The sequence below is a fragment of the Ictalurus punctatus genome, chromosome 21 (genome assembly GCF_001660625.3).
Source record: "Ictalurus punctatus breed USDA103 chromosome 21, Coco_2.0, whole genome shotgun sequence".
Classification (NCBI taxonomy): domain Eukaryota; kingdom Metazoa; phylum Chordata; class Actinopteri; order Siluriformes; family Ictaluridae; genus Ictalurus; species Ictalurus punctatus.
The window spans coordinates 4,054,317-4,068,015 of record NC_030436.2 but is presented as its reverse complement, the minus strand read 5'-3'; the positions used below and the strand labels follow the sequence as shown (position 1 = coordinate 4,068,015).

General features: G+C 38.4%; 1 protein-coding gene across 2 annotated transcripts in view; it reads left to right on the top strand.

Moving 5' to 3' along the window:
• Positions 1-377: 377 nt before the first annotated feature.
• The window catches only part of cenpp (centromere protein P), an 86,905-nt gene continuing 73,583 nt past the window's right edge, over positions 378-13,699 (top strand). The window contains exons 1-5 of one of the 2 annotated variants that reach the window (XM_017450169.3): positions 378-440; positions 665-830; positions 1,458-1,618; positions 2,050-2,138; positions 5,725-5,813. In XM_017450169.3, the coding sequence (XP_017305658.1) occupies positions 706-830; positions 1,458-1,618; positions 2,050-2,138; positions 5,725-5,813 (464 nt within the window). In that variant the 5' untranslated portion in view covers positions 378-440; positions 665-705. The remainder of the gene's footprint in view (positions 441-664; positions 831-1,457; positions 1,619-2,049; positions 2,139-5,724; positions 5,814-13,699) is intronic. The other variant, XM_017450168.3, reaches the window with a different exon arrangement.

The following is a 13,699-nucleotide window of genomic DNA, read 5'->3' as shown; positions in this document are numbered from 1 at the left end:
GTTCCTTGCTCGTTATTATTATTATTTAAAAAAATAATAATAATACGTTTGCGCTTTATTATTGTGTGTATTTTGAACAATTCATATTTGCTGTTTCTGTTTGTGATATGTTGTATAATCATATAGTGTTGATTAAATCTATAAGGGGTCGGTTGCTTTTTTTTTTATTATTTACGAATGACGTTCACGCGGATAGGGTTCACGCGATTGGTTTAGGCGACGTTGGCGCGATTTTTTGTGATTTGACTTGGGATCCGTCTCAAATAGCCCCTTACTCCCTCTACAAGTACACTACTTAGAGTCTGAACATAGTGGCTTTGACACCATATGTAGTGCGCTATATATTACACATGGAACAATTTGAGATGTAACTATAGTCAAAGGCGAAATAATCCAGCACGAAGTGGCGTTCAGTTAGTAAACTATCCTGCTTGTGCAAAGTAAGTTTAAAAGAAAAACATGTTAAATTAACTTGTTAACGTTAAGACTATTCGAGGATATACTTTACTGCTAACCAAATACGTTTAAACGAGAATATTTAATGTGTTGTATTTGGTGTATACGAATGTAAACATATTAAATACAAGTATAAAAGTATTTTCCACAAATAGGCTAAACTAGCTAACTAGTTACAAGCCTTACAGCTAGCTCTGCTAAACTGCAGCTCTGAGTGATGGTGTTCTGTCCACTGGAATAAGGGAAAACATGGAGGAAAAATATGAAGAAGAGATACAACGACTCCAGCAGGAGATTGAGACGTGTGAAGCCGAGAGGGAAGAGTGTTTACGAGCTATTTCCAGCCAACATGGAGAAACCCTGCAACGTATCCTGTGAGTAGCAAAGAACATGTCCAGAACTCAGGTGTGCCTCCTCTCTGAGCTGCAACCGGTCCTTTAGCTTTACATACCATTATAAATAAATATAAGATGAGATAAGATACACTTTAGTGATCCTACACTGGGGAAATTCCCTCGTTACAGCAGCTCAATTACACAAAAACAGATAGGAAGGAATACACATTAAATAGGAATAGAATTGAAAACAATGTCTAAAAATATATACAATAGGAATCGAAAAATTCGAATAAAAGTAGTAAAAAATGATAATAATGGTAATGTGTACACCATGAACACCTCAATGTATGTACAGATGAATACAAATATGAATATATACAGATGTATAACACCTTGTTTATATACAAAAAAAGTGATTATTGCACAGTTAACAATAGAGGGTGAGCAACAAATAAATATTCATATTGCAGAATTATTGTGAATGTGTAGGTTGATGATGCAAAACAGCTAGCAGTGCTACATTATGTTGTTTTCTTGTATTAAAGAGTCTGACTGCTGTAGGGCTGAAGGACATGCGGTAACGCTCGTTCTTGAAGTTATTTGGAAGTGTATATATATATGAAGTGTTATATGAAGTTTATTTGGAAACTGCGTCTTGTTCAGAAAGACCATCTCCGTCCAAAAGGACAGAGAAGACGGAGTGATAAATCAAGCTGTTTCAAAGCTCATGACTGAAATCAGTGATCTGGAGAAGGACCACAGAAGACAGACCGACATCAGTGGGATATCTCTCTCAGAGTGCTGCCTGAAGACACTGGAGAAAAGTAAGAAGACACTAAACCGTCAAAAGTTTGGAGACACTGAAACGTTTGTCATGATCTTAAAAGCCTTTTGATCTGAAGGTGTATGATTAAAAGTTTGAAATCAGTGTTGTAGATAAAAATATAATTGCTCCAACGTATTAATTTCTTTCATTAGAAAACTAACATTTTATTTACAATATATATATATACACACACACACACACACACACACACACACACACACATATATATTAAATGGATGACTTGAAGTGAAATCTTCTGAAAAGCAGCTCATAAGTGTCCATCATAGGTGGGAACTCCTTTACAACCTGCACATGTAACCTTTACAAGTTTGATCACTTGGAGAGTTTTTATCATCTGTTGCTGATTTATTATGATCCTGATGTGCTGATCAATTGGTTCCAACTGTATGATTTTCTTGTTTTTCTCAGGCAATACAAAAACCATACAGCAGTACAGACTTACCGGTCGCTGTTGGCTTCTTTCATTCCAAGTTGAGTTTGCACTGACTGAGATTCAGGTAAAACGACTTCATTTTAAATACAGACTGACATTTATAATATTGAAAAGCTTTATAGAGCTGGATTATTGGCTTGTTTAATATTGAATTTTAGGCTTTATGTCTCTATGTTCTGTAAAAAAGTACAAGACTGTTAGAAAGGAAAATTGAATTAAAGTTAGCCATTATAATGGGTTAACATGCTGGACTGCAATTCAGTTGAATTTAGTCAAGATTTATTTACCCTATTAGGACAGAGGTCCAGTCTTGCCTGCTGCAGGTTTTTATTCCAGTCAAATAGGAGCCACAACCAGTAGACCAACTCGGTGGTTTTCAAAGTGGGGGCCGACAGGGGGCCTCAACAATTTGGTGTGAAAAATAAATTCTCACTCTCAGACAACCATACACACACACACAGTCAATTCCTAATGTAATGTAAAGATGTAATTATTAATAATAAAAAAGGGGGATATATTCAGAAGTCTGTATTTTTAATGTGTTTTAAAGACATCTGGCAAAAGGGGGGCCTCGGTCAAATGTTAATGCCATTTGGGGGGCCTTGCCCTGGAAAAGTTTGGGAACCCCTGGACCAACTGATTAAACAAGTGGCTTTGGCTTGATTTGGAGCAAGAACTTGCAGCCATATTTGCCCTTTGCAGATAAATATTGGATACCTCTGTGATTGGGCAATTATGGCAGCTCATTTTACATCAAACACTCAACATAAACACACTTATAGCATGGTCTGCCTGAATACTCGATTCTGATTGGCAGGAAGGTGTGTGTGTGTGTGTTTGTGTGTGTGTGTGTGTGTGTGTGTGTGTGTGTGTGTTCAAGTTTAATCACTGTTCTAAATTAATGCACTAATGCACTGCCTATATACAAGTGTAACCATAGTAACATACAGTTACAGTTGCATACAGTAGTTCAAGTCACAGCTTCATTATTAGTAAAGATGCGACACGGACACAGGTAATTCACACATGCACAATCTCTCTTTCTCTCGAATAACTTTATTATAACTCATTCAAATAAATGTAATCTTATCACACTACTTTATCTTTGTGTATGATTTAGAGCAGACAGAAATCTAGATCTAATGTCCCCTCTTTTAAAATAACTAATGAAAATAAGCCATTTTTTTTATTATTATTATTTATTTATTTTTAAACATTCAGTAAAATTTTGCACTGCAAACATCAATAACAGCTTTAACTTGTCAATGCTGGCAAGTGACTATGGTATAACTGGGATAATCCAAAGGTAGTCATGCGTTACATGATTTTAATGCACTCCATGGAGGCAACCACTCTCTGCTTTGGGTCAGTTGGTTCTTTACCTCTATATCGTGCATTAAAATAATGTAACGCACACCTAGCCGCGGATTATCCCTAACACAGCTCACAAGACAGCCAGTATAGCAAAGTAACAGTCCTGCAACCTAATCCAAAAACTTTAAGGAATAAATAAAGGGAGAAAAAGAATGCTGGTTGCTTAACATGTACAAGGATGGTAGATAGATAGATAGATAGATAGATAGATAGATGTATTATTGATCCATGAAGTTACATCTTTAGATCAGTAAATAACACAATGCAAAAGAACAGCACATGTGCAAATAGCAAGCAATTAGGAGTAACTGGTTAATATGTAAGGGCATAGAATAAATTTAAATGTCCTCAGAGTGTGGAGCTTAGATGCAAGGTAACAAAGAAAGAAAATGAGGAGGCACAAATAATGAAATGAGAAGCAACCTAGTTTGTTCCCTGCCCCAGTGAAGGCAGATTAAACTACACTGGTACTGCAAGTTTTCAGCTCAGAGGTCACCAAAAATGGTGGTAAAAATAAGGGCATTGTCAAAGGACTTAGTTTATTAGTTACTAACCTTTAAAGTGTTACTAGGAACTTTCTTGTGTGTAATTATAGCTTATGTGGTGCATAGTCAAACAAGTGCCTGGGAAAGAACCTCGACCTCCATATCTCGTGTGGAATAACTATCCTGAGCACTAGAGGGCAGTTAAACACCATCTACATTAAGGGCTGTTACAGTGGGTACAGTTTATTAATGATGTGCCATGTTAGATTATTCTTAAAAGTTCTCTAAGTTCATAGCAGATTGTATTAAAGGTCAGTGTTTTGTAATCAGTTTTCTTGTAGATATACACCAAAGACAGGTAGCTTGGTGAATGATATTTCATTGTGTTCAATTTCTTAAAGCTGGCATTTAAATCTGGCATAATATGTAAACGCAAAATTCGCCTGTGGAGACGATTACGCCTCCGTCTGACGTTGACTGAGGTCTTGTTGGACATAAAAGGAAACATTAACATAAACAGTAAAATGTTCCAGTTCATTTTTGTTATCTGTTTGGCTATTTCTCTAATGCTAGCGCCATCGCATTACGTGTGTTTTACGTAATTTGCCTTCGACCGGGAAACAGCATATACTTCCGGTTAGTATAATACCGAAAGTGTGCCACTTGAGACGAAACTAACCTTCTAAAATTCATACACTAAACGCTAGAGTGTATAGTGCATAGTCTTCTTCTTCTTCTTCTTCTTCTTCTTCTTCTTCTTCTTGCTAGGGTTTCCATGGCTTCAAATAGGTAAAAAGTTGTGAAATTTGGCACACTGATTGGGGAGGGTCTAAGGAACATTCAGACCAAATTTGGGCCGAGTGCTGCCAACGCTCTAGCACCACCATCGGGTTAAATTTGGCCTAATTTAGAAGCACATTTATGGTCATAATTTTTCCAAAATTTAAAAGCCAGGCATCCCTTCTTTTTTCCTAAAGTTCCCTGGGGAATGCTAAAGTGAACTCATGCCAAAATCTAAAATTCAAGTGTTGACCATCTTGGATTTTGTAAAAAATTGTTTTTTCTCTACAGTTGAAAGTTTCTGTTTCTTCTCATGACAGCACCACTTACTGGTCAAAAGTTACAATAACATTTAGAAAATTCTTATATCTAACCCATTTTTGCTACTCCTTCCAATTTTGTCCAATCTTCACCAAGTTTTTCTGTTTGAACTTGCAAAAAGTGTGTGTGTGTGGGGGGGGGGGGGGGTGCGCATACTGATGAGAAAAAACATAAATACCCTAGATTTTTTTTTTTAAATTGCAAGAAGAAAAAAAATCCAGGTCAGAGCATTATAAGTCACGACCACAGGTCAAAGCCACTCTGCTGCTCATTTGTTCATCTAGACCTTTCGTCCTACAGTCAACCACTCTCTGTGGCCAAAACATACACATCATGAGTGAAATTACAAATCACCCTTGAATCACTTTGCCTAAAGTTATGCCTCTTTAATTATTATTTATTATTATTATTGCTTTTATTGTTGTTTTTATTGCTGCTAAATACAATGCTTATTAAATGCATTTTTGTCATAACTGACCAATGATTTTACTAATTTAACTTAAAAATGTTTTAATGGTCCACATTTTGCTCTCTCCCACCTCTCTATACCTCTTTGTTTAGGATTGCTTGACTTGGGTGTATTGGGAGCTGGGAAAGAATGATCAGTTCGGAAGCACTTATTCAGTTATCACTAAAGTAGACCTCCTGAAGAACTGTACATTTTAATTAATTGCATGTTTGTTTGTGCAGGACGGTGAAACTATCCTGAAAAAAGTGACTGACTTCAACATTATATCGGATGGAGCCGAGTTTAAAGACTTGTGTGGATTTCTGTCAAGGTAGGTTAAATAACTGTTTACCGCAGGATAATGTGATTTATCACGTTTTTCTTGAGCATGATGATGTGTGCATAATTTTCTCACACACTGCGTATACATGACGCCTAGTGTTAAAAAAGTGTAAATATGGCTAACCTGGTTATAAGTAGCTCCCATCCCACTTACTGTCAGTGTGAACATAACTGACAGAAGATTTATTGAGTTCATGGCTTACACGGCGCAGACGTGACGCAGCTGAAATGTAACGAATCAGGGTGAATCTAAAGATTGCTTGCTGAGAGTGATCAGCCGATTTTGTTAGCCTAGTGCAGTTTTGGTTGATATCTGTTCTTGGGTTGTTAGCCATGGTGACATTTCAGAGTGAAAATGGAGACAGGCCTGGCATTTCCCAACCAGCTATGAGCGGAATATTGACATGTCTTGCATCTTCATATCATTTACACAAGTGGTTCTCAAACCTTTTCAGCATGATTTCCCCCCCCTTGTGTAGCCTGCATCCCTTTATTGCCCCTCAGGATTGTCAGAATTTCATTTTTTCCAAACTAGGCTTTTCTGTATTAAGTTTCTCAGCTAAGAGAATACGTTTTCGATCTAAAAACGTATACATTTTAAATAGTCTTAGGTTTTATCAGCGTGTGGCTAACAGTAACAGGTAACATACAGATAAAATTAATTTGAAAAAAAAATGCTCTAGAATACCTCCAGGGTCGGGGGTTCGATTCCCACCGTGGCCCTGTGTGTGCGGAGTTTGCATGTTCTCCCCGTGCTGCGGGGGTTTCCTCCGGGTACTCCGGTTTCCTCCCCCAGTCCAAAGACATGCATGGTAGGCCGATTGGCGTGTCCAAAGTGTCCGTAGTGTATGAATGAGTGTGTGAATGTGTGTATGATTGTGCCCTGCGATGGATTGGCACCCTGTCCAGAATGTACCCCCCCTTGTGCCCGATGCTCCCTGGGATAGGCTCCAGGTTTCCCGTGACTCTGAAGGAAGGATAAGCTGTATAGAAGATCGATGGATGGATGCTCTAGAATTTCTATGTGGCCCCCCTGGCACCATCTGGCAGTCCCCCAGTTGGAGAACCACTGATTTACACAGCAATACATTACATTTAGAAAAAAAAATGGCAGCAGAAAATAAAATACAGTTTGAATGAAGTCGTGTCGCTTGCTGTGGGTGCGGGAATTGAGACTCCGTGGCACTGGATAGAAAAAAACCCTGAACCTGTTGACTTGTCACTTGTTAGTGTGAATGCAATGTGACTTATGCTGCTTTGTTAAATAACCCCAATTGCACGAGTGCGGCATTCATTTTCAAACACCTTCCCAGTTAGGCCTAAGATGTGATGGTTCTTAATGACATTTTAGAGTGGTGAAACAGAATACTAGTTGCATATGTAACTGTGGGTCTGTGAACAGCGGATAACCACCAGGGCTCTCTGTCATTTGGTGATCCAGAACAGTGACTGTTTGACAAAGGTATTTATACCACAGTTACATACATAATTGTAGAACAGTTTATAAAGATATACTGTTTATGAGATTGATTGTACAAACAGTACAGCAGTAGAATTGTGAGATCTTGGGATACTCTAACAGTAATATTTATATAGCCAGATCTTTTTAAAATCATAGATGATTTACACTCCCTTGTTTGCAACTCCTGAAATTGCAGACCACAACTCTGTTACCTCATCACACAACCTCTAGTCAAGCACCTAGCCCTGCTCATAGTCACCTGATTACTCATAACATTCACCTGTTTGCAATCACACTATAAATAAATAAATACATGAGTCCCATTGGACTGCCAGACATTCTTTGCTAATCTCGCTCCAGCATCGTGTCTGAGACGATTCCAAGCTTTATCTTCTAGTTTTGATTAGTGTTTGGCCGTAGCCTGCGTCCTGTTTACCCATTCAGTCTTGTTTAGTTTATGCCTGTTCGCTGATCGCCTGACAATCAGCCTGCATTACATTTCTGATTGCTTATTTATCTATTTATACTTATTTATTGCAGTGTACGTTCCTTATACAACTACAGTGCCCTCCACTAATATTGGCACCCTTGGTAAATATGAGCAAAGAAGGCTGTGAAAAATTGTCTGTATTGTTTAACATTTTGATCGTTTTTAAAAAAAAAAAAAAAAACACACACACAAAAATGCTCTGCTCTCATGGATATCAAACAATTGCAAACAGAACACAGGTTTCTCAAAAAAAAAATATTTGGTAAATATAGCCGCACATTTTTTTGTACACCTGGGTGACTAGGAACAGGAAATTGTTCAACCATTACTTCCTGTTTCACAGGGGTATAAATATGAGGTAACACTTTGGCCAGATTCCCTTAGTCATTCATAACAATGGGTAAGACCATGGAATATAGCTGTGATGTGCGGCAAAAGGTTGTTGAGCTTCACAATATGGGAAGTGGCTAATAGAAAATAGCACAAGCATTGAAAATGTCCATTTCCACCATCAGGGCAATAATTAAGAAGTTCCAGTCAACTGGAAATGTTATGAATCAAGATGGAATTGGACGTGAGTCTGTATTGTCACAACGCACTGTGAAGAGGACGGTTCGAGTGGTCAAAATATCTCCAAGAATCACAGCTGGAGAACTGCAGAAGTTAGTTGCGTCTTGGGGTCAGAAAGTCTCCAAAACTACAATCTGAAGTCACCTACATCACCACGAGTTGTTTGGAAGGGTTTCAAGAAAAAAGCCTCTACTCTCATCCAAAAACAAACTCAAGCGTCCTCAGTTTGCCAGACACTACTGGAACTTCAAATGGAATCAAAATAGAGCTTTTTGGCAATAAACACCAGAGATGGTTTTGGTGCACACAGAGACGTAGCCATATGGAAAAGTACCTCATGCCCACGGTTAGATATGGCGGTGGATCTTTAATGTCTTGGGCTGTTTTTCTGCCAGAGGACCTGGACATTTTGTTAGGAAACATGGCATCATGGACTCTATCAAATATCAACAGATATTAAATGAAAACCTGACTGCCTCTGCCAGAAAGATTAAAATGGGCCGTGGTTGGATCTTCCAGCAGGACAATGATCCAAAACATCATCAAAATCAACACAAAAAAGGTTTACTGACCACAAAATCAAGCTCCTGCCATGGCCATCCCAGTCCCCTGACCTGAACCCCATAGAAAACCTGTGGGGTGAACTGAAAGAGTCCACCAGCATGGACCTCGAAATTTGAGGGCTCTGGAGAGATTCTGTATGCAGGAATGGTCTCAGATCCCTCGCCATGTATTCTCCAACCTCATCAGCCATTATAGGAGAAGACTCAGAGCTGTTATCTTGGCGAAGGGAGGTAGCACAAAGTATCGACTAAAAGGGTGCCAATAACTGTTGCACACCTACATTTAATAAAGATTTTTTTTATAAGCCTGTGTTTTGTTTGCAATTGTTTGATACCCACGAGAGCAGAGTATTTTGGGGAATCTTTTAAACAAAAGATCAAAACGTTAAACAATAAAGACAAATTTTCACAGCCTTCTTTGCTCATATTTACCAAGGCTGCCAATATTAGTGGAAGTGGAATATCTTCCACTTGTTTCTGATAAGTTGGTGGAAATCTTGCAGCACTTGCACTACTGTTGGCTCGTTTAACAATTCTGTGCTTGGATTAGACTCCTTGTGATTATTGTCTGTGAAAACACTTTTGGTGCCAGTTCAGGGTGCATCATCCGAATCACAGAACAAGTTAGAAATGAGAATGTCAAAGCTCATATGTCTGAGGTTTTGTACGTGTCTGAAAACAGTAAATTGCTGCCAGTAGATTCCTTCAGCTGATTTAATGGAATAACTGATGTTGGGCAAATAGAGAATTATTTTTATAACTGTTGTGGAACTTTTCCATTATTACACTAACCAGTTTCAAAGTATTAACTTGTTGAGACACGACTAAAAACAAAAAGTCAGTCTCTTAAGTACGATGGGTCTTGAAAGTTTGTGAGATTACGCTTTATTTAGTATAAAAGGGTGTTTATTATGGATAAGCCTTTTAACATATGCCTAATATACATAATTTATCTACAGTGGTTACTGAAAGTTTGTGAACCCCTTAGAACCCCTTATTTTCTATATTTCTGCATAAATATGACCTAAAATGTCATCATGTGATTTTCACACAAGTCCTAAAAGTAGATAAAGAGAACCCAATTAAACAAATGAGACAAAAATGTTATACTTGGTCATTTATTTATTGAGGAAAATGATCCAATATTACATTTCTGTGAGTGACAAAAGTATGTGAACCTTTGATTTCAGTATCTGGTGTGACTCGCTTGTGCAGCAATAACTGTAACTAAACGTTTCCAGTACCTGTTGAGTCCTGCACATCGGCTTGGAGGAATTTTAGCCCGTTCCTCAGTACAGAACAGTTTCAACTCTGGGATGTTGGTGGGTTTCCTCACATGAACTGCTTGCTTCAGGTCCTTCCACAACATTTCTACTGGATTAAGGTCAGGGCTTTGACTTGGCCATTCCAAAACATTAACTTTATTTTTGTTTAACCGTTCTTTGGTAGAACGATTTGTGTGATTAGGGTCGTTGTCTTGCTGCATGACCCACTTTCTCTTGACATTCAGATCACGGACAGATGGTCTGACATTTTCCTTTAGAATTCGCTGGTTATAATTCAGAATTTATTGTTCCATCAATGATGGCAAGTCGTCCTGGCCCAGATGCAGCAGAACAGGCCCAAACCATGATACTACCACCACCACGTTTCATAAATGGGATAAGGTTCTTATGCTGGAATGCAGTGTTGTCCTTTCTCCAAACATAACGCTTCTCATTTAAACCAAAAAGTTATATTTTGGTCTCATCCGTCCACTAAACATTTTTCCAATAGCCTTCTGGCTTGTCCACGTGATCTTTGAACTGCAGCAGTGTTCTTTTTGGAGAGCAGTAGCTTTCTCCTTGTAACCCTGCCAGTGTTGTTCAGTGTTCTCCTGATGGTGGACTCATGAACATTAACATTAGCCAATGCGAGAGGCCTGGAGTTGCTTAGACGTTACCCTGGTTCCTTTGTGACCTCGTGGACTATTACACGTCTTGCTCTTGGAGTGATCTTTGCAGGTTGACCACTCCTGGGGAGCGTAACAACGATCTTGAATTTCCTCCATTTGTACACAATCTGTCTGACTGTGGATTGGTGGAGTCCAAACACTTTAGATATAGTTTTGTAACCTTTTCAAGCCCGATGAGCCTCAACAACTCTCTGAGTTCTTCAGAAATCTCCTTTGTTCATGCCATGATACACTTCCACAAACATGTGTTGTGAAGATCAGACTCTGATAGATCCCTGTTCTTTAAATAAAACAGGGCGCTCACTAATACCTGATTGTCATGTCATTGATGCAAATCACCTGACTCTAATTTCACCTTCAAATGAACTGCTAATCCTAGAGGTTCACATACTTGTTGTCTCATTTTGTTTAATTGGGTTCTCTTTGTCTACTTTTCGGACTTGTGTAAAAATCTTAGGTTAAAATTTGCAGATATATAGAAATTTCTAAAGGGTTCACAAGCTTTCAAGCACCACTGTATGACCAACTTCATGGTCTGTGGATGCACATCTGGATCATATTGTCTGGTCTGAGATTTTGTCTTGGCAGTTGGATGTGGAAAAATCTTTCAGACATTGATTTGCACATATGTCTGTGCAGACTGTGTGTGTCTTATTTATTTATTTATTTATTTATTTATTTATTTATTTATTCATGGTATGTCTCAAGAAAAGCTGTTTAAAAATAATTATATTCCATGTAAAGTTGAGTAGAAGCAGTTTCTAAAAACAGTCGGGATGTGTGTGACATGCAGAAGATTACTACAATATCCAGCTGACCACTCCAAATGTACACAAATGTCATTTAATGTATATTCATTGAAGTTCTATTGTTTTTAAATTAAACATTGTGGTAATATGGTTTTACCGTGTTTATGAATGGTAACGTTTCTAAACATGTCGGTGTTTATCATCTCCTCCATAGGGGCAATGCTAATTACCTCCTTCGAGTGACCAATGATTTAGAAAATGTTTCTATTTGACAGATATAACCAATCGATTTGCTTGCCTTTCTAGATGTTGCACAATTGTGGGACAATGTTCTTACTGCCCCATTTAGCTCCAAAGAGGAGTTACTGCACCCACTGGTCAAAACTGGGATCTGCAACAAGCACTAATAACTCTAATAGGGCACATTGGGGCAGGAAGCATGTTGCCCTATGCTATACAGTTAATGACAGGTTATTGTGGATTGCTTTTTATGCCGAATTGGGTTAATTTAAAAACCGTGTGAAGACAGTGCATCAGTGATGTACAGGACAGTTTATATTGTATTATACAGTGAGGGGTTATAAGTATTTTGCATACTTTTGTTGTTGTTATTTAATATGCTTCCAGTGCTTATATCCACTTCTGATTGAAACACGTAATGTCTTTTGACTTTAATTATAAATATGAACAAAAATTAAGTATTCTTAAGCATGACAAATATGTTTAAAACATGATGGGGTGGATAATCAGACACTATATTGCATATGTAAAAGTTCCATAGAAAATACGTCAAGTTTGAGATATAAATGCTGTTAAAATAGTTCTCATGTAAATTGCTCCTGGTGTCGTTATAAAAGATGATGGCATTGGTCTTGGGAAGATTTCACACAACAAGTAGCAATAGTGGTGAAGGTAATTGTGCTTCCTAAAGTGCTCAGAAGCAGTATTATTAAAGAACACTTGGCAGGTGTGCCGCAGAAGATTTCACAACATGCTCTCAGACTAATGATAAGACTAATGATATGAGAGAAGACAGCAGTCACTTGAAAAGCATTGCAGGATGAACTGAAAGCAGCAGGGACAGCAGTTACACAGAGAATGATAAGCAGTAAACTGCACCACATTCATCTCTGTTCCTACACCTCATGCAAAACTCCCCTGCTAAAAAAACAAGCACAGTGCTCCACGTCTAAAAGAATTCTTCTCAAACAACGTACTCTGGATGAACAAAAGAGAAATAGAACGTTTTGGCAGTAAATCAGCTCATCATGTTTGGACAAAGAAGGGTTTTGTGTGGATCATCCCAAGAACACCCAAGAACCAGTGTGTTAGATTTATTGTCCACTTGTTAACCTGTGGCCTCCTCCATTAAAGTCCTTCCTGACTGCTCATGACTTTGCTACCTTCTTTGATAAGAAGATTAAAAATTTGTTATTGGTAATATTCTTACCAATAAGTAATATTCTTACCAAGTCATGCTTACCTGGAGGGACGATCATATCCGAAGTCATGGAAGGCTATCCACATCTGCTCCATGCAGACTCTAAACTGGTATTCTGCGAGACTAGCTTGGAGTGATCCTCTTTTGTTCTCCCTCTATACCTGCTCTTGTGGTGAGGTCATATCCTGACATGGGTTTCATAACACTGCTATGCTGATGACACTCATCTTATCCTCTCCTTTCCTCCTTCAGACATTCATGTTTCTGCAAGCATCTCAGCATGTCTGGAAGACATCTCATCAGGGATGGCAGCTCATCAACAAAACTGAGCTGCTGTATATCCCTGGAGATGCATCCTCATTTCAAGATCTTGTGATCTCTCTGGACAACTCTCAGATCTGTCACTGCACACAACCTTGGGGTAATCATAGACAATCAACTGTTCCCTCACATTGCCTTGCTCATGTCGGTTTCTCCTTTAAAGCATCAGGAGGATTCATCCATTTCTATCCTCAGAGGCAGCTCGGGTTCTTGTTCAGTCCTTTGTGATTTCGAGACTCGATTACTGGCACGTCGGTCTATGCGTGCCATCCGACCTCTGTGACTGATCCAGAATGCAGTTGCATGATTTTATTTATTTATTTGT